This window comes from Chroicocephalus ridibundus, chromosome 2 (genome assembly GCF_963924245.1).
Source record: "Chroicocephalus ridibundus chromosome 2, bChrRid1.1, whole genome shotgun sequence".
Lineage (NCBI taxonomy): Eukaryota > Metazoa > Chordata > Aves > Charadriiformes > Laridae > Chroicocephalus > Chroicocephalus ridibundus.
Window position 1 is genome coordinate 522,312 of NC_086285.1, and position 20,313 is coordinate 542,624.

Below are 20,313 nucleotides of genomic sequence, written 5' to 3' on the forward strand. Positions count from 1 at the left end.
GACGCGCGTTTGTTACCTCCATAAAGAGCTTCCCCCTCCCCAGCGCCTGCCTCCTCCTTCCCGGGGGGGCCGGGGAACCCCCCCAGCCCCCCCTGCTCAGCGCGGACCCCCTGTGCCCCCCCCCCAGCAGCACAGGAGCCGGGGCTGGGGCAGCTCTTTAATTGGGGGGGGGCCGCAGCGAGCAGTTCATGTACAGCGCAGCGGGGGGGGGGGCAGAGGCAGGGCATGCAGGTAGGTGGGCGCAGGGCTGGGGGGGGGGCCCCGCCACCCCCCAGCCCCCCGATACCCCCCCCCCGGCTTGAAGGGGGGGGGGGGGGTGTCCCATAGCGGGGCACCGCGGGCCCGGTGCCAGCCCCGGGGAGGGGGGGGGGGGTGTCCCCGCATCCTGGCGGGGGGGAAGCAAGGCGGCGGGGGGTGGGGGGGGGGGGTTGGGGGTCCGGTGCCCGCGGCCCACCACCCCCCCCGATCCCCCCCCGGGCTGGGGGCCGGTCCCTCAGCAGGAGAACTCCTGGGGGGCGCCTAGAGCCGGGTGACGAGGTAGCAGGTTCGGGGCGAAGCTGAGACCGTCCGGGTGGCAGCGCAGGGGGGGGCGGCCACTCTGGGGACACGGGGAGGGGGGGGGGGGTATCAGGGCCGGGGGGGGGCTGCTCCCCCACGCCCCTTGCCGCCCCCCTGCGCCTGGCCGTGCCCGGGGGGGGGCTGTGCCCCGTGCCCCCTCCCCCGGCTGCCCCAGCACTGCCCTGGAGCCCCCCCCCCCCCCCCAGACCCGCTGCAGAGCAAAGCTGTCCCCGTCCGTCCCCCCGCCCCGCCCCACAGCGTCCCAGGGGGGAGGTTGGGGTGGCCCCCGGCCAGGGCAGCGTGGTCGAGGGGTGGGGGGGAGGTGTTGGAGGGGGGGGTCGCTGGGCGGGGGGGGGGTGCCGGGGAGCGATGCATGAGGATGGGAGCGGAGCTGGGGGGGGGGGGGGGGGGGGATGCTCCGGGGATGATGCCGAGAGAAGCCTGGGATGGAGGGAGGGGGACGCGGACCGTTTGCTGGGGGGGAATCCCTCCCCCGGGGCGGGGGGGCGCAACCCCCCCTTGTGGGGCCTCGCCCCTGGCCAGGGACACCCCCCCCGCCGCCGTCCCCCCCCGGGGGGAGCAGCCCCGCAGCCCCCCGAGCGGCACTGGGGGGGGGGGGGGGGTCTGGGTGCTGCCCCCCGCCCCCGCCGCGGTGTGTGTGTGTGTCGGGGGGGGTCGGGCCGGGGTGGCTACCTGTGCCCGGCGGGGCGGGGGGCGGCGGGGCTGGCGGGGGCGGCGGGGCGCTCCTGGACGGCCGGAGGCGGCGGGCGGGGTCCCAGCGGGAGATGGAGCCGGCGGCGGGGCGGGATGAGGCCGAGCAGCGGATGGGTGGGATGAGGTGCGAGGCCCCCCCTTGGCCGCCTGAGCCAGGGGAGGGGGGGACGGGGGGGGAGGGGGGGGGGAGGGGGCCGGCTGGCGGCCCGGGGGGGCGCTGGGGGGGGGGTCGGGGAGGTTGGGGGGGGGGGGGTGTTACCAGGGCGCCGCTGTCGCTCCGGGGAGTCCGTTTCTTCTCCTTGTAGAGGCTGAGCAGTTTGTCCCGGAACACCTGGGGGAGACGGGGCAGGGTCGTCCCCCCCAGGCCATGGGGCAGCGCGGGGGGGCCATGGGGGGGGGGGGGTCGGAGGATTGGGGGGTGGGGGGCTCACCTCGTACAGGTAGTCGAAGATCTCCAGGATGGTGAGGAGGCTGGCGCCGATGAAGAGCCCCATCTGCCCCCCGATGTCCCCTGGGCAGGAGGGCAGCGTTAGTGGGGGGCTGCCCCCCCCCACCCCACTCCCAGAGACCCCCCCCACACACACACACCCCCTCAGACACCCCCACGCCCCCCCCGGGCGCTCACCCAGCAGCCCCGCCACCTCGTACGCCTTCTTCTGCTCGATCATCTCGTAGTTCAGCGCCTCGAAGAAGATGTCCAGGACCAGCACGTTGTCCCTGGGGGGGGCAGAGGGCCCGGGGCAGACGGAGGAGCCGTCAGGGGGCAGCACCGGGGCGGGGGGGGGCCGGGACGGGGCGAGGGCTCTGCCCTGTGCTGGGGAGTGGGGGGGGCACAAGGTGTGCCGGGACGGGCCATTCTGGGACATACTGGGCTGTGCCGGGCCATACTGGGCCGGGCTGTGCCGGGCCTTACTGGGCCGTGCTGTGCCGTGCTGTGCCGCAACGTGCCGTGCCATACTGGGCCGTGCTGTCCCGTGCCGTGTTGTGCCATGCTGGGCCATACTGGGCTGTGCCGTGCCATGCTGGGCCGTGCCATGCTGTCATGCTGGGCCATGCTGGGCCATACTGTGCCACGCCACACCGGGCCATGCTGTGCCGCAGTGTGCCATGCCGTACTGGGCCATGCTGTCCTGTGCCATACTGTGCGCTGCTGCGCCGTAGTGTGCCGTGTTGTGCCATACTGTGCGCTGCTGCGCCGTAGTGTGCCGTACTGGGCCGTGTTGTGCCATACTGTGCCATAGCGTGCTCTGCTGTGCCGTGCTGTGCCGTGCTGCACCACAGAATGCCAGGTCTTGCTGTGCCGTGCCATACGGTGCCACGTCTTGCTGTGCCGTGCTGTGCCATGCTCTGCCGTACTGTGCCGCACCACGTGTTTTTGCCCGGGCTGGGTCAGATTTGCACAGAGGAGGCCGTGCCGCGCTGTGCCGTGCCGGTTCATGTCCATGGGGCGATGTGGTGCGGCCGTGCTGTGTCCCCCATGCCGTGCCATGCCGTGCCGGTTCATGCACTGTGGGCAATGCGGTGCGGCCGTGCCGTGTCCCCCATGCCATGCCGTGCCGGTTCATGTACTGTGGGTGATGCGGTGCAGCCATGCCGTGTCCCCCATGCCGTGCCGTGTCCCCCATGCCATGCCGTGCCGGTTCATGTACTGTGGGTGATGCGGTGCAGCCGTGCCGTGTCCCCCATGCCATGCCGTGCCGGTTCATGTACTGTGGGCGATGCGGTGCAGCCGTGCCGTGTCCCCCATGCCATGCCGTGCCGGTTCATGTACTGTGGGTGATGCGGTGCAGCCGTGCCGTGTCCCCCATGCCATGCCGTGCCGGTTCATGTACTGTGGGCGATGCGGTGCGGCCGTGCCGCGTCCCCCACGCCGTGCCGCGGCGGTGGCACTCACGCGATGTACTGCTCCGTCTTGTTGAACTTCTTGGCCAGGTACCTGGCGGAGGCCTTGCTGGGGATCTTCACCATCGAGAGCTCCTTGCCGTAGCGCACCATGGCGCAGGGCGTGCGGCAGGCGCAGTACTCGCTGTCCTTCTTCACCAGGAAGTCTGGGGGGGCGCGGGTGGGACGGGGACCACGGGGACCGCCACCCCCCCCCCCCCCCCACGCTGGGGACCGGGATGCTCCCAGGATGGTGCCCGGGCGGAGGCGGGCGCCGGTGGCACGGGACAAGTGTGCCAGGAGCGCTGCTGGCGGCACGTGGGGGGGGGCCCGGAATGCACGTCCGGGGGCTGTGCCGGAGGTGACACCCCCCGACCCCCGGCGGTGGGGACACCGGTGCCACCTTCACGGCGCTGGAGACGGGGGGGAGGACGGGACGAGGCGTCCCGGGGCAAGGCTGGGGGTGCCCAGGGCTGGTGGGCACCGCGGGGAGACCCTGAGCTGAGGTGGGGGGGCCATGGGGGGGAGGCGGGGGGCTGCCCCCCCGGTACGTACCCAGCGCGGGGTCCGCGCACTCCTTGTACTGCTCGGGGGTGCAGACGTTGGCGTTGCCTGCGGGAGGGGGGTGCGGGGGTTGCAGGGGCAGGGTGAGGGGCTCCCCCCGGCCCCGGCACACCCCCCCCCACCCCGGCACCCCCCTTCCCCACCCCCCCCACCCCCCCCCCCGGCTGACCGGGCATGTGCACCATGCGGCAGTTGCAGTTCTCGGCCAGGTAGCGCGTCTCGCAGTCCAGGCGGCAGGCGGTGATGCTGTAGTTGGTGAAGAAGTCGGACTCGATGGGGGTGGCCTTGCAGTCCCCCCAGGGGGGGGGCAGGTACACCAGCTGCCACCGCGGCTAAGGAAAACACGGCCACCGCGCTGGCCCCGATGTCCCCAGACCCGCCGCGGTGCCCTGTCCCTCAGGCAGGTGTCCCTGGTGTCCCCAATGTCCCCAGCCTGCCATGGTGCCCTGTCCCTTGGGCGGGCGTCCCTGGTGTCCCCAATGTCCCCAAGCCTCTATGACGCCCTGTCCCTCGGGCAGAAACCCCCGGTGTCCCCAAGCCTCTATGATGCCCTATCCCTCGGGCAGGTGTCCCTGGTGTCCCCAATGTCCCCAAGCCTCTATGATGCCCTGTCCCTCGGGCAGAAATCCCTGGTGTCCCCAATGTCCCCACCCCACTGTGGTGCCCTGTCCCTCGGGTGAGCACCCCTGGTGTCCCCAAGCCTCTACGATGCCCTGTCCCCTGGGTGGGCATCCCCAATGTCCCCAGCCTGCCATGGTGCCCTGTCCCTCGGGGAGGTGTCCCTGATGTCCCCGGTGTCTCCAGCCTGCCATGGTGCCCTGTCCCTCGGGCAGGTGTCCCTGATGTCCCCAATGTCCCCAGCCCGCCATGGTGCCCTGTCCCTCGGGCAGAGCTTGTCCCACGGAGCTGCCACCCCAGGGACCCTGCTGCCACCCCTGCCCCTGCTCGCCAGGCACAGGGCCGGGCGTCGTGGCCGTTGTCACCGGTGCGTGGCCCCGGCTGGCAGCAGGCCAGGGCCGGGGGGGGGGTGCAGGGACCGGGGTGGGCAGCAGCCGGGGGGTGGGGGGTGGGGGGGTGTCCGTGCCGTGCGGTGGCCGGTGGCCGGTGCGGGGACGGCGCTTGGCGATGGGGTGGCACCTGAATTTAGGATGCCCCCCCCCGCCCCCGCCCCGCTTCTGCTGGGCAGGAGGTTGGGGGGGGTGGGGGGGTGGGGCGATGCCGGGGGTCGCTGCCAGCGGTGGGACCGAGCCCGGGGGAAGGGGGCGGTCAGAGGGGCCCCCCCGGGCTCCGGGGCCGGATACCCGCTGCTGCTGGCAGGAGACGAAGGTCTGGAAGCCGGGGGCCACGCCGAAGCCCAGCTGGTCGATGAAGGGGGGCTCCTCCTGGCTGTGGATCTGCACCTTCACCCCCGCCTCGAAGGAGGTCTCGTCTGCAAGGCGGGACGGGGGGGTCGGGGGGGTGCAGGGTGTTGGGGGGGGGGGGGGCGGGTCGCGGGGGGGCGTGGGGGGGGGGGGGGTGTCTCACCCGTGTCCCCCCAGACGGGCAGATACTCCTCCTGCTGCACGTTGAGCATCAGCTCCAGGCCGTTGCCCGCGCCCCCCCGCAGCGTGGTCAGCACCTCCCGGCCCGGCCCCCCCGGGTTGAAGGTGTAGCACTTCCCCAGGCGGGTGAAGATCTGCGGGGACAGCGGGGACAGAGGGGACAGCGGGGACAGCGGGGACGGGGGGACAGCGGGGGGACGACAGCGGGGACAGGGGAGACGGGGGGGGGACAGTGGGAACAGAGGGGACAGTGTGGGGTGACAGCGGGGACAGAACAGTGGGGACAGGGGGGATGGGGGGGACAGCGGAGATGGGGGGGACAGGACAGCGGGGACAGGGGGAATGGTGGGGGGACAGCGGGGACAGCGGGGGGGACAGCAGGGACAGTGGGGACAGGGCAGCGGGGACAGAGGAGACGGGGGGACAGTGGGGACAGAGGGGACAGTGTGGGGTGACAGCGGGGACAGAACAGTGGGGACAGGGGGGACATGGGGGGACAGAGGGGACAGCGGGGACAGAACAGCAGGGACAGGGGGATGGGGGGGGACAGTGGGGACAGAGGGAATGGGGGGACAGGACAGTGGGGACAGAGGGGACAGCGGGGGGTGACAGCGGGGGGTGACAGCGGGGACAGGACAGTGAGGACAGAGGGGACAGTGGTGGGGGGACAGCGGGGACAGCGGGGAAGGGGGGGGTGGGACAGCAGGGACAGGGGGGGACACACACCTCAGCGCCCGCCGCGGGACCCGCACGGCTGGGGGGGGACGACGGGGGACGGGACGGGGACCCCGCACGGATCCCAGTGCCCCACAGGATCCCAGTGCCTCACCACTCCGTGCACTGGGAGGGGGCTGCTGCATCCACCCCTTCCCCTCGGGACCGCCATGGGGCTGGGGACGGGCCGTGGGGCGGCTGCTGCCGTCTCTGCCCCAGCGCCGCGGCCTCGGCTCTGCCGGGTCCCCACAGCCCGGGCGTCCCCAGGCCCTGTGGGACCCCTGGCCGCGTCCTGCCCCCCCGTCCCGTCCCACGGCCTGCCCCACGGCCTGCCCCACAAGTCACGGTGGCAGAGGGACGGTCCCTCCCCAGCCCCAGGCGGGACGTGGGACCCCAACCCCTGGGAAGGCGCCCGCAGCCCCCCCAGCCCAGGGCCGACCCCCCGCCTCCCGCAGCCCCCAGCACGGGAAAAGCCCCCACCGGCGGCGAGCACAGCCCCACAGCCCCCCCCACGGCCCCACATCTCCCCACGGCCCCATGGCCGAGAGGAGCCATCCCGGGGCGGCGACGGGGGCTGGGGGCCAGTGGGGCGGGCAGGGGCTGTGCCCCCACCCCACCGTGGCCCCACAGCCTGCACCCACGGCCCCACAGAGTGCACGCAGCTCAGCCATCCCCCCATAGCCGACCACGCCACCATCGCCCCACAGCCGACCGCCCCATGGCTGACCCACAGCTGACCACCACGCAGCCTGCGCGCCCCACAGAGCGTGTGCAGCCCCACCATCGCCCCACAACCTGTACCCCCCCCACGGCCCCACAGGTCATCACCCCACAGCCTGAGCACCCCCTGGCCCCACAGCCTGCACCCCACCGTCACCCCACAGCCCCAAAACCTGCTCAGCCCCGGGGGTCCTGCCCCAGCCCTGCCCGTCCAGCGCGGTGACCCGGGGGTGCGCGCCGTGCCGCCCGACACGCGCCCCCGCCTGCGGCAGGACGGTGGCCAGTGGGGCCAGGAAGGCGCTGGCCCACAGCAGCTGGCGCCACGGCGGTGACCCCGGCGCGAAGACGCGGCCCAGCCCCTGCAGGGTGCAGGAGCAGGCGAAGGCAGCCAGCCCGGTGGCCAGCGGCTTGATGGCCATGGTGGCCAGCCTGGTGGCCGGTGGATTGCTGGCCATGGCAGCCAGCCCAGTGGCTCGGTGGCCATGGTGGCCCGTCCTGCCCGGCTCTGCAGGGACACTGGGTTTCAGCGTGGCTCCGGGGGGACACGTGGGGACACGTGAGCCGGGACGGGGACCAGGGCTTGGCTCAGCCACGGCGGCAGAGGCCATTGTCGCCACCGGGACCTGAGAGCCTGCCCCAGGGACCCCCGAGCCCCCAGGACCCACAGCCAGGGACCCCCAGGGACCCCTGAGCCCCCAGCACCCACAGCCAGGGACACCCTGAGCCCCTGGGGACCTCCAGGACCCACAGCCAGGGACCCCCGAGCCCCCAGGACCCACAGCCACAGACACCCTGAGCCCCTGGGGACCCCCCAGAGCCCCCAGGGACCCCCACCCACGGCCAGGGACCCCAGGGACTGGTGTCTGGTGGCACCGACCCTGCCCAGAGCCCCCAGCGTGACACGGAGCTGAACACCCCCCCGAGCCCCCCAGGCCCGCAGCCCCCTGCCCCCCCAGGTTTGCAGCACTTCCCCCCGCCACCCCCAGCCCCAGCACAGCCCCCCCAAGCCCCCTCCCCCTGCCCATCCCACGCAGGGACCCACGGCGCCCCCCTGCCCCACGGAGGGGCTGCCCCTGGGCCCCCCCAGTCCCATCACTGACCCATGGCCCGGGGGGTGGGGGGGCGGTGAGCCGGTGTGGGGGGGTCCGTAACTGCCCCACGGGGTCAGAGCCCCCCCCGCCATGGGGGTGTGGTGTGTCCCCCCCCAACCTGCCCCATCGGGTGCGGGGGGGGGGGCGCTGCTGTGGCAACGGGCTGCTCCCAAAGAGGGGACCCGTCGCCATGGCAACGCGCTGCCCAAGGAGGAAGGGGGGGGCGGCTGCCATGGCAACGGCTGCCCGGCACAGGGATGCGCTGGGGCCGGCGGGGGGGGGGACGGGGGACCGGGGGGGGGGGGACAGGGACACACAGGGACGGGGACACGGCCCCGGCGCTGCCAGCCCTCCCGGTCCCCACACTTGGGGTGACCCACCGTCGGGCCCCCCCCAGCCCTGCACCCCGGGGACACGGCGTCCCTGCGCCCCACGGGTCCCCACACCCCGGGGTCCCCCATCCCCGCACCCTCCCGTCCCCGCCAGCCCCGGGCGGGGGGGACACGACAACTGGTGGCCCCGTCCCCAGCCGGGATGGCCCTTGCTTTGGCCACTCGCCACGTCCCCAGGGAGCCCAGGCTGGGACGAGGCGCCCTCCCAGGGGCCGGGAGCCCCGGTGGCCTCCGTGGCCGGACGCGGTGCCGGGAGCCGCGGCTCAGCGCCGGGCGCAGGGCGATAATCCGGCACTAAGGGCATTACATCCGTATTTTTAGCCGGCAAAGGCGAGGTGGGGGCTGGGCCGGGGTCAGGGCGGCCCCTCGGGGTCAAGGTGGCCCCTGGGGGGGCTGCGGGTGCCGGGGGCCACCGCGGCTGCTCCGGCAGAAGTTTCTGGCCGGCCGGGGGTGCGGCACACACGGGCAGAGTGCGCGGGGACAGCGGCGGCAGCACGGCACGCACCCCCCGAGACCCTCGGCACAGGGACGGAGACGGGTGGCCGGTGCCGGCCCCACACGCCGGTGGCACCACTGGGTCCCGTCCTGCCCTGGGAACCCGCCACCCTCCCAGCCCTCGACCCACGCGGCTCCGGCACAGGGCGCGGGGGACACGGAGCCTCCAAAGGGGCTTCCCTTCAACTGAGCTCCCCCAGAACTCATTTCACGCACGAAGAGCCTGAAGCCGAGGGCGGTTGCGGCTGTGACAGCGCGGCCGAGCCCGCGGCGACGGGGACGGGGACTGAGCAGAGCCGCGCACGGCGGGCACAGGGTGCCCAGCTCCCGCAGCACCCAACCCGCCCGCTCCCCCGGTGCTGCCGCGGCACCCGCGATGCGCTGCCATGTCCCTGCCACCGTCCTGCCCCGTGCCACCAGCCCTGCAAGTGCCACCGTCCCTGCCCGGCCCGGCCGGTGCCACCGTCCCGTCCATCCCCCGGGCAGTCACTGTCCCAGGCAGGTCTCGCAGGACCCGGCCCAGGTTTGCCCGGGGGAGCCGAGGGCTGGGTGGGGGGGTCCCCGTGCCCACCCCCCAGGTCCTGCGGCCGCCCCCAGCAGCCCCCGCCTGCGCGGGGACGTGGCGGCCCCGCTCCCCCCCACCACGCTCCGGCTGCGCGGAGGAGCCCCGGGCGTGGGAGCCTGTGTGCAAACACCGCCCGGGGGAAGCGGCGGCTGCTGCCGGTGCCCGGGCGGCATCTGGGGCTGGCGCAGGGGGAGCGGGGCTGTGGGATCCACCCGCCAGCATCCTGCACCCAAGGGCATCCCGCACTCGCCAGCATTCCGCATCCATGAGCATCCCGTATCCATGAGCATCCCACACTCGCCAGCATCCCGCATCCATGAGCATCCCGTATCCATGAGCATCCCGCACTCGCCAGCATCCCGCATCCATGAGCATCCCGTATCCATGAGCATCCCGCACTCGCCAGCATCCCGCATCCATGAGCATCCCGTACCCAAGAGCGTCCTGCACCCACCAGCATCCCGCATCCATGAGCATCCCGCATCCATGAGCATCCCGCACTCGCCAGCATCCCGCATCCATGAGCATCCCGTATCCATGAGCATCCCACACTCGCCAGCATCCCGCATCTGTGAGCATCCCGTACCCAAGAGCGTCCCGCACCCAAGGGCATCCCATGCCCAAGAGCATCCCACACCCATGAGCATCCCGTATCCGTGAGCATCCTGCGCCCAAGAGCATCCTGTACCCACGAGCATCCCGCACCCCCGAGCGCTCTGCACCCGAGTGCCCGCCTGCAGGCAGAGCCTTCCGGCGCGGCGCAGGGCCCGCGGCACAGCACGGCTCCATCCCGGGCGCCGTTCCCAGCCGCCTGGCACCCCCGCGGCGAGCGCGGGGCGAGGGCACCCCCAGGCTGGCACCCAGCCCGCCGCAGCAGCGGGGCCGGCGGGGAGAAGGGGCTCACCCGCGGGGCTGCCCGGCCCTGGCAGGACACCGGGGCCCGCTGGCGGTGGCCGGGGGCCGGCGGCCTCCCCGTCCCCGTGCCGCGGGGCCGGCACTCACCACGGTGAAGTTGCGGGCGGTGCAGTTGGCGCCGCGGAAGGAGCACTGCAGCAGCATGTCGGCCAGGTCGTGGCCGGTGCGGTTGTAGAACTCGGCCATGCTGAAGGGCTTGGCCTTGAAGTTCTTGAAGTTGGCCTTGTCGCGCAGCGCGGCCAGGACGTGGGGCTCGGCCAGCTGCGGGTTGCTGATCTCGTAGCGGTCGTTGAGCAGCGCCAGCAGCTCGCCGACGTGGTACATGTCGTTGCGGGTGATCTTGGAGAAGCGGAACTCGTTGAGGTTGCAGATGGTGATGGCCGGGAAGGTGAGGTTGTGGGCGGCCACCTCGTCCAGCTTGGTGACGTGGGGGTAGGTGAGGAAGTAGGCGACGCGCTCGGCGCAGACCAGCAGCAGCAGCCCCAGCGAGCCCAGGAAGAAGCCGCCCCACAGCACCCGCCGCAGCGACACGGCCCCGTAGGCGAAGACGTGGCTGATGCCGTGCAGCGAGGAGCTGTGGGCGAAGGCCCGCAGGCTGGAGAGACCCTCGCCCTCCCCGCTGCCCTCCGAGCCCGGCCTCATCCTGCCCCCGGCACCCCCCCGCCTCCCCGGCGCCCTCAGCCCATCGCCGCCACGGGGCTCAGGGTGCTGCGGGCGGCGAGGGCAGGGCGGGCAGCGCAGGCAGTGTGGGCAGCGCAGGCAGTGTGGGCAGCGCGGGCAGGGCAGGCAGTGTGGGCAGGGCAGGCAGGGCAGGCAGTGTGGGCAGTGCAGGCAGGGAGGGGCAGTCAGGGTAGGCAGTGCAGGGGCAGGCAGTGCAGTGCAGGCAGTGCAGGCAGGGAAGGCAGTGCAGTGCAGGCAGTGCAGGCAGGGAAGGCAGTGCAGTGCAGGCAGTGCAGGCAGGGCAGGCAGGGCAGGCAGGGCAGGACCGGCCGCTCCGACACCCCCCACACGATGCCGGTGCCGCGGACTGATCGGTCTGATCCCAATCCCGATCCCGATCCCGGTCCCGGTCCCAGCTCCGGTCTGATCCCGGTCCCGGTCCCAATCGCGGTCCCAGCCCCGCTCCCGGCCCCGGTCGCAGCCCCCGCCGCGGTGCCGGTCCCAGGCGCAGCCCCGATCCCGATCCCGATCCCGATCCCGATCCCGATCCCGGTCCCGATCCCGGTCCCGGTCCCGGCCCCGCTCCCGCCGCCGCCGCGCAGCCGCCGCCGCTCTGCGGCCGCCCCCCGCCCCCGCCCCCCGCCGGCTCCACCCGCCGCCGCCCCCCGCCGAGCCCCGGGGAGGGGGGTGGGGGGGTGGGGGGGACACGGCGACAGCTCGGTCCCCCCGGAGCCCTCCCGGCACCGGCGGCCGCGGGCCCGGACCCGGTGAGAGCCCCCGGGGGGCGGGGGGGGTGTGTCAGCGGGCAGCTCCCCCTCCCCGGGGCGGCCCCGGGGACCCCCCGCCCCAGGGGGTCACACAGGGGTCCCCCAACCCCAAGGGGCGATGGAGGGGTCCTCCCTCCCCCGGGGGATGGCATCGGGGTCCCCCACCCTGGAGGGTGACACAGGGGACACCCCCCCCCCCATCCCATCCCATCCCATCCCAGGGGTCCCCCCATCCCGGGGCTGACACAGGGGTCCCTCACCCCGGGGGGTGACACGGGACCCCCCCCCATCCCGGGGCTGACACAGGGGTCCCCCCGCTCTGGGGGTGACACGGGGGTCTCCCACCCCGGGGCAAGGCACAAGGGTCCCTCACCCTGGGGGGTGACACAGGGGACCCCCCCCCCCCCACAACCGGGGGGGTCACACAGGCATCCCCCACCCCGGGGGGCGATGCAGGGGTTCCCACCCCAGGAGGTGACACGGGGGACCCCCCAGCCCAGGTGGGCGACGCAGGCCCCCCCCAACCCAAGCAGGACACTGCCACCCCCGTGGGCTGCAGAGCCGCCGCGGCCACCGGCCATCCCTGGTTTATTGGGGAGCAGCAGGGGGGGGCACGTGGGGAGCGGGACCCCCCCGCCCCCCGGCTCAGGATCCGTCCTCGGTCTGCCGGCGGATGAGCTCGGCGTAGAGCCCCCCCCGTCGCACCAGCTCCTCGTGGGTCCCCGCCTGCAGGGACGGCGGAGACGGTGTCACCCCCTGCCCCCAACCGTCCCCGTCCCCCCCCCCCCCCCGTGCCCCCCGCTCACCTCGGCCACCCGTCCCCGCGCCAGCACCACGATGAGGTCTGCGTGGCGGATGGTGCTGAGGCGGTGGGCGATGAGCAGGACGGTGCGGCCGGCGGCGGCCCGGTCCAGCGCCTCCTGCACGGCGCGCTCCGCCTGGGCGTCCAGCGCGCTGGTGGCCTCGTCCAGCACCAGCACGGCCGGGTCCTTCAGCAGGGCGCGGGCGATGGCGATGCGCTGCTTCTGGCCCCCCGACAGCGCCGCGCCCCGCTCGCCTGCCGGGCACCCGCGCCGTGACGGTGACGCACCAGCCCCGGGGCCAGAGAACCCCCTCCCCAGGAGGGAGCCACGTTCCCGCAGCAGGGCACCCCCCGGGGACCCCAGAGCCCAACCGCGGCCACCATGAGCCCCGGCACGCGGGGGGGACCCCCCCAACCTAGGGGTGACACAGGGGTCCCCCGCCCCAGGGCAAGGTGCAGGGGTCCCTCCAGGGTGACACAAGGACCCCCCCCATCCCGGGGGACCCCCCCATCCCAGGGGACCCCCCCATCCCGGGGGTGACACAGGGGTCCCCCGCCCCAGGGCAAGGTGCAGGGGTCTCTCCAGGGTGACACAGGGACCCCCCCATCCCGGGGGACCCCCCCATCCCGGGGGTGACACAGGGGTCCCCCGCCCCAGGGCAAGGTGCAGGGGTCCCTCCAGGGTGACACAGGGACCCCCCCCCCATCCCAGGGGTGACACAGGTGACCCCCCCACTCTGGGGAGTGACACAGGGGTCCCCCCCCCCAGGGGTTCACGCCGTGGTCCCCCTACGCTGGGGGAAGATGCGAGGGACCCCCATCCCGGGGGGTCACACAGGGAACACCCCCCGCCATATCCCAGGAGTCCCCCCCCCGTCCCAGAGGGGTGACACAGGGGTCCCCCACCCCGGGGCAAAGCGCAGGGGTCCCTCCCCCTGGGGGGTGACACGGGACCACCCCCATCCCAGGGGTGACACAGGGTCCCCCCTCTCTGGGGAACGACACAGGGGACTCCCGCTATGGGGGTGACACAGGGGTCGTGTGTCCCTCCGGGGCAAGACACAGGCGTCCCTCACCCCGGGGGGGGGACACGGCACCCCCCATCCCAGGGGTGCCCCATGCCGGGGGGGGGCTCAGGGGTGCCGTGCCGGTGCCCGTGCCCGCCGTGCCCCCCGCGGCCCGTACCCACGACGGTGTGGTAGCCCTCGGGGAAGGTGCGGATGAAGCCGTCGGCGTTGGCCAGGCGGGCGGCGGCGACCACCTCGGCGTCGGAGGCTCCCGGCTTCCCGAAGCGGATGTTCTCCAGGATGGTCGTCCCGAAGAGCACCGGCTCCTGCCGCAGCGCACGGACCCTCGGCGCCGAGCCCGGGGGGGACACGGGACACCTCCCTCCCTCCCGTCCCCCCCCCGGGAACAGCCATGGGGGTCCCCGCCAGCGCCTGCGGGAAGCGCCCCACGGCAGCCCCCTGCCCCACGGCAGCCCCACGGCAGCCCTGTGCCCCATGGCAGCCCCGTGCCCCATGCCAGCCCCACGGCAGCCTTGTGCCCCACGGCAGCCCCATGGCACCACTGTGCCTCACGGCAGCCCCATGGCAGCCCCAGGGCAGCCTTGTGCCCCACAGCAGCCCCACAACAGCCCTGTGCCCCACGGCAGCCCCATGGCAGCCTTGTGCCCCATGGCACCCCCACGGCAGCCCTGTGCCCCACGGCAGCCCCACAGCAACCCCATAGCAGCCTCATGCCCCATGGCAGTCCCATGCCCCACGGCAGCCCCACGGCACCCCTGTGCCTCATGGCAGCCCCACAACAGCCCCGTAGCAGCCTCATGCCCCATGGCAGCCCCATGGCAGCCTTGCACCCCACAGCAGCCTCCTCCCACAGCAGCCCCACAGCAGCCCCATGGCAGCCTCCCCCCACGGCAGCCCCACGGCACCCCCGTGCCCCACGGCAGCCCCACACCTGGCTGATGAAGCCGATGACGCGCCCCCGCAGCCAGGAGGGGTCCAGGCGGGAGATGTCGTGGCCGTCCAGGGTGATGGTGCCCTGCGTGGGCTCGTAGAACCGCTCCAGCAGCGCCGCCACCGTCGACTTCCCTGCGGCCGGGACCCCTCAGCCCCCCCGCGCCCCCGTCCTGCGCACCCCCCACCCCCGGCACCCCCCACCGCCGGGAATCCCCACCCCCGGGGACCCCCCCACCCCCAGGACCCCCTACCCCCGGGAATCCCCATCCCCAGGACCCCCCACCCCTGGCACCCCCCTACCCCTGGCACCCCCTACTGCTGGGAATCCCCACCCCCAGGGACCCCCACCCCCTGGACCCCCACCCCCGGGACCCCCCCATCCCCAGGACCCCCACAACCACAGGACCCCCCACCCCTTGCACCCCCATGCCTGGCACCCCCCCTACCCCCGGGAATCCCCACCCCCAGGGACCCCCACCCCCTGAACCTCCACCCCCTGAACCCCCCCACCCCCGGGACCCCCCACCCCCGGGAACCCCCCATCCCCAGGACCCCCACAACCACAGGACCCCCCACCCTGGGATCCCCCTACCCCCAGGGACCCCCTACCCCCAGGAATCCCCTGACCCCTGGCACCCCCCCACCCCTGGGACCCCTCACCCCAGGAATCCCCACCCCTGGCACCCCCCACCCCCGGGACCCCCTGTCACCCCCCCACCCCGAGAGCCGCTGGGCGAGCCCGGGGGGGGGGCGCAGAGCCCGGTTCCCAGCCCCTGTCTCCCACTGGGCTCCCCGGGACCAGCTGAGCTGGCTTCTGCCCCCCCCCACCACCACCCCCCGCCCCGGCTGGGTGCCCCCTGTCCCCCGGGGGGGCCGTACCCCCTCCGGAGGGTCCCACAATGGCCACCGTCTTGCAGGGGGGCAGGGTGAGGCTGAAGTCGCGCAGCACGGGGTAGCCGGGGCGGGAGGGGTAGCTGCGGGGAGAGGAGTTTTGAGGGGGGGGGAGGCATGGGGCCGGCCCCCCCTCAGCCTGTGGGGTGGTGGGTGGGGGGTCTCACCTGAAGGAGACGCGGTGGAAGCAGACGCGGCCCAGCAGGGAGTGGTGGGGGATGGAGCCCCCCCCCCGCAGCCCCACGCCGGGCTCCAGCCGCAGCAGCTCGAAGACGCGGGCGCCGGCGCTCAGGCCACGCACCACCTGCCGGGGGGGGGACACGGGGCCGTGGGGGCACCCCCTCACACACACACGACCCCCAGCCCCGGGGGGGGGCGGCGGGACACACACCCCCCCACACACACACCCCCCCCACACCGCCTACCTGCCCGAGGAGGATGGAGATGTTGGCCATGGACCTGCGGGAAGAGGGGCAGAGCGATGGCTGCGGCCGGGGGGGTCACCGTGATGGGGGTCACCGTGATGGGGGTCACCGCACCGGGGGGGGTCACCACGCCAGCAGGGTCACCATGCCAGGGGGGTCACTGTGATGGGGGTCACCACACCAGGGGGATCACCGCACCGGGGGGTCACCGCACCAGGGGGGTGCCACCCTGACGGGAGTCACCACGCCGGGGGGGTCACTGTGCCAGGGGGGTCACCGTGATGGGGGTCACTGCACCAGGGGGTCACTGTGCCCAGAGGGGTCACCACGCCAGGGGTGTCACCGCGCCAGGGGTGTCACCATGATTGGGGTCACTGCACTGGGGGGTCACTGTACCGGGGGGTCACCTTGATGGGGGTCACCACACCAGGGGGTCACCGCACCGGGGGGTCACCGCACCGGGGGGTCACCGCACCGGGGGGTCGCCACCCTGATGGGGGTCACCACGCCGGGGGGGTCACCGTGCCAGGGGGGTCACCATGATGGGGGTCACCGCACCAGGGGTGTCACCGCACCAGGGGGGTGCCACCCTGATGGGGGTCACTGTGCCAGGGGGGTCACCATGATGGGGGTCACCGTGCCGGGGGGTCACTGCGATGGGGGTCACCGTGATGGGGGTCACTGTGCCCAGAGGAGTCACCATGCCCAGAGGGGTCACCACACCAGGGGTGTCACCGCGCCAGGGGGGTCACCATGATGGGGGTCACCATGATGGGGGTCACTGTGCCGGGGGGTCACCGCGCCGGGGCCAGCCCTGACCTTTGCACCGTCTGCGAGGCCACCAGGAAGGACATGAGGTCGCCCGGGGAGAGCTCGTCCCCCACCATCAGGGAGCCCCCCACGAAGATGGTCCCCAGCACGATGCCTGTGGGGCGCGGGAGGAGGTGGGACACGGGGCACCACGGCATCGCCGGGCCCTGCCCCACAGCACCCCGGCATCCTGCCCCATGGCACTGCCGCCTCCTGCCCCACAGCACGGCAGGGTCTTGCCACACGGAACCACTAGGTCGTGCCCCATGGCACCATGGGGTCCTCTCCCATGGCGGCGTCACGTCCTGCCCTGTGGCACCGTGGGGTCCTGCCCCATGGCAATGCCAGGTCGCGCCCCACAGCACCACCGGGCCCTGCCCCACGGGGCGCTGCCCCACGGCCCCACTCACCGTTGAGCGCCAGGTTGGAGAGCCCCTGGAAGGCGGCGATGCCCAGCCCCAGCCGCTCGCTCAGCGCGCCGGCGCGGTCCACCTCGGCGCAGTACAGCCTGCGGGCAGGGACGGGGGGGGCTGACACCCCCGCACCGCCCCCCGACACCCCCCCGGCCCCCCGCCGCCCCCTTACCCCGCCTGCCGGTCCTCCATGGCGAAGGCGCGCACCGTCCGCACGTTCCCCAGCACCTCGTCTGCCACCGTGGTGGCCTTGGCCACCTGCGGCGAGAGGGGGGCCGGCGTGGGACACCCCCGGCTCCGTCCCCGGGGGGGACGTTGGGGCTGGGGGGAGGTTTGGGGGGGGGAAGCGGGGGGTTACCTGCTCCTGCGCCCGGCGGGAGAGGCTGCGGAGGAGGGCGCCGATGAGGGCCCCCGCGCCCACCAGCGCCGGCAGCGCCAGCAGCAGCAGCGCGGTGAGCTTGGGCGAGAGCACGTAGAGCGAGACGAAGCACCCCGCCGTCTGCGTGCCGCTGCGCAGGCCCTGGGGGGGACATGGGTCCGTCACGGAATCGTCCGGGTGGGAAGGGACCTCAAAGCCCCCCCAGTGGCACCCCCTGCCCCGGGCAGGGACACCTCCCACCAGCCCAGGCTGCTCCAAGCCCCGTCCAACCTGGCCTTGAACCCCTCCAGGGATGGGGCAGCCACAGCTTCTCTGGGCAACCTGGGCCAGGGGCTCACCCCCCTCACAGCCAACAATTTCTGCCTCACATCTCATCTCAGTCTCCCCTCTGTCAGTGGAAAACCCTTCCCCCTCGTCCCACGGCTCCCCTCCCTGCTCCAGAGTCCCTCCCCAGCTTTCCTGGAGCCCCCTGAGGGACTGGAAGGGGCTGGAAGGCCTCCCCGGAGCCTTCTCTTCTCCAGGCTGAACCCCCCCAGCTCTCCCAGCCTGTCCCCACAGCAGAGGGGCTCCAGCCCTCGGATCATCATGGTGGGCGCTGGGGTCCGGGTGGGGGGGTCCGGTGCGTCTCACCTGGGAGACGGCCAGCCTGAAGGAGGACTTGAACTCCTGGATGTCGGCCGTCAGCCGGTTCACCAGCTGCCCCGTCCGGCTGGCGTCGAAGAACGCCACGTCCTGCCTGCCGGGGGACGGGGACGGTAGAGGGACAACGGCGGGACGGGGACCCCCCGCCCCACGTCCCCGTCCCCCCCCGCGGGGTGCGTTACCGCAGCAGGGAGATGAAGAGCGCCTTGCGCACGCTGCCCGCCACCCGCTCGCCGACGCGCGCCAGCAGCGCGATGTACCCGAAGGTCAGCAGCCCCTGCGCGGGAGAGCGGGGAGAGGGGCTGGCGGCGGCGCGGGGCTGGGGGGGCGCACACACACCCCCCGGCACCCCCCCGCCCGGCCGCCGGCACCCACCTGCAGGCAGTAGACGGCGAGCAGGCGCAGGGCCGGGCGCCGCACCTCCCGCAGGTAGCCGGTGACCGGGCCGCGGGCGCAGCGGGCCACCACGTCCACCAGCTGCCCCAGCAGCACCGGGATGCGCACGTTGAGCAGGGCTGCGCCCAGCGCCAGCTGCGGGGACGGCGGGCGTCACGCCGTGGCACGGGGACAGCGGGCGTCACGCCATGGCACGGGGACAGCGGGGACAGCGGGCGTCACACCATGGCACGGGGATAGCGGGGACAGCGGGCGTCACGCCATGGCACGGGGACAGCGGGCATCACGCCATGGTGTAGGGATGGGGGGGAAGGTGGGTGTCACGGCACGGGGACAGCGGGGACAATGGGCGTCACACCACGGTGCAGGGACAGCAGGCGTCACGCCGTGACATGGGGACAGGGGGTGTCACAGCACAGGGACAGCAGGGACGGTGGGTGTCACACCATGACACAGGGACGGTGGGGACAGTGGGTGTCACATCGCAGCACGGGGACAGCGGGCATCACACCATAGCACGGGGACAGGGGGGACACTGGGTGTCACACCGTGGCATGGGGACGGGGGGGACAGCAGGTGTCATGCCATGGCATGGGGACAGCAGGCGTCGCACCGAGGCACGGGGACATCGAGCATCACACCAAGGCATGGGGATGCTGGGGACATCGGGCATCACGCCATGGCACGGGGACGGTGGGGACAGTGGGCATCACGCCGCGGCAAGGGGACGGCGTGTGTCATGGCATGGGGACAGTAGGTGACACGCTGCGGCACGGGGATGGCAGGGACAGCGGGTGTCACGCCATGGCATGGGGATGGCGGGTGTCATGCCATGGGGACGGCGGGTGTCACGCCATGGGGACGGCGGGTGTCACGCCATGGCAAGGGGACGGCGGGTGTCACGCCACGGGGATGGTGGGTGTCACGCCATGGCAAGGGGACGGCGGGTGTCACGCCATGGGGATGGTGGGTGTCACGCCATGGCAAGGGGACGGCGGGCGTCACGCCATGGGGACAGCGGGTGTCGCACCATGGCAAGGGGACGGCGGGTGTCCCCCTGTGGCCCGGGGACAAGGGGGGGTCCGTCGGCCCCCGCCGCGCTGCTCACCAGGACGGCGGCCGAGAGGGCCAGGAGCTGGGGGCGCAGGAAGGCCCAGAAGAGCGGCCAGTCGAAGGCGGGCTCCGGCCGGGGCTCGGGGGGCTCGGGGGGGCCGGGGGACACGGTGGCCTCCTGGCAGCGCGCGACGGTGGCCAGCCAGCCGATGGCCGCGCAGCCGGCGGCCGGGCCGGCCAGGAGCAGGCAGCGCAGGGCTGGGGGGCGCGGGGCCGGGGAGGGGGGGTGGGGGGGGGGCGGGGGGGGGAGCCCCCCCAGCCCCGGGCGTCCCCCCCCATACCTGAAACTGGGGAGAGGGGTGAGCGCGGGGCGGGGGGTACACGGGGACACCCGCTGGGGGCCGCCCCCCCCCCGCCACCCCCGGCTGTCCCGGGGCAGGGGGACAGCCCGGACCCCCCCCCCGGGCGGACACCGGCCCCCCAGCCCCCCCCGCGGTGCTCCCCGCCCCCCCCCATGCCAGCCTCCGGCATCCCCACCGCCCCCCCCCCCGCGGTGCCCCCCCCATCCCGGCACCCCCCCGGGAGCCCCAACTCCCCCCGCATCCCCCCCCCCCCCGCACCCCCGACCCCCGGAGACCGCGCTCCCCCCGGGGACCCCAGAGCGTGGGCTCCCCCCACCGCACCCCCAGGGGACACAGGACCCCCACAAGGGACCCAGGAGCTCGGTCGTGTGTGTGTCCCCCCCCCCCGCCAGGGGACACAGGACCCCGGGTCCCCCCCATAAAAGGACCCAGGAGTTCGCTGTGTCCACCCCCCCCATCAGGGACCCAGGAGTTTGGGGTCCCCCACCCCCCCCAGGGGACCCAGGAGCTCCGTTCCCCCCCCCGGGACCCAGGAGTTCCCCCCCCCGCCCCCCCTTAAGGGGACCCCGGAGTTCGCCCCCCCCCCAGGGACCCCGGTCACC

The 20,313-nt window shown here is 74.2% G+C and overlaps 3 protein-coding genes across 6 annotated transcripts in view; 1 reads left to right on the forward strand and 2 right to left on the reverse strand.

The window, feature by feature from the left end:
- LOC134510947 (oocyte zinc finger protein XlCOF26) overlaps positions 1-20,313 on the forward strand; it is a 125,204-nt gene that overhangs the window by 36,686 nt on the left and 68,205 nt on the right. The window lies entirely within an intron of this gene.
- On the reverse strand, positions 445-11,766 carry ASIC3 (acid sensing ion channel subunit 3). 4 transcript variants are annotated; one of them, XM_063324136.1, is made up of 11 exons: positions 10,238-11,495; positions 5,242-5,392; positions 5,019-5,146; positions 3,887-3,963; positions 3,709-3,765; positions 3,167-3,320; positions 1,898-1,989; positions 1,704-1,783; positions 1,532-1,603; positions 1,252-1,304; positions 445-598 (listed from the first exon to the last, which is right to left on the reverse strand). In XM_063324136.1, exons 1-11 carry the CDS (start codon positions 10,790-10,792, stop codon positions 494-496), a joined length of 1,524 nt encoding a protein of 507 aa, XP_063180206.1. In that variant the 5' UTR covers positions 10,793-11,495; the 3' UTR covers positions 445-493. The 4 variants fall into 4 exon arrangements, with proteins under 4 accessions (XP_063180206.1, XP_063180204.1, XP_063180205.1 ...); XM_063324134.1 differs by having other exon boundaries at positions 446-598; positions 3,887-4,037; positions 10,238-11,490; XM_063324135.1 differs by lacking the exon at positions 1,252-1,304 and having other exon boundaries at positions 449-598; positions 3,887-4,037; positions 10,238-11,490.
- On the reverse strand, positions 12,132-19,880 carry ABCB8 (ATP binding cassette subfamily B member 8). The gene is made up of 16 exons (XM_063327791.1): positions 19,872-19,880; positions 19,405-19,743; positions 18,276-18,431; positions 18,083-18,177; positions 17,889-17,994; positions 17,238-17,399; positions 17,052-17,137; positions 16,877-16,974; positions 16,476-16,581; positions 15,657-15,690; positions 15,399-15,535; positions 15,220-15,314; positions 14,339-14,472; positions 13,565-13,712; positions 12,384-12,634; positions 12,132-12,303 (listed from the first exon to the last, which is right to left on the reverse strand). Exons 1-16 carry the CDS (start codon positions 19,878-19,880, stop codon positions 12,223-12,225), a joined length of 2,037 nt encoding a protein of 678 aa, XP_063183861.1. The 3' UTR covers positions 12,132-12,222.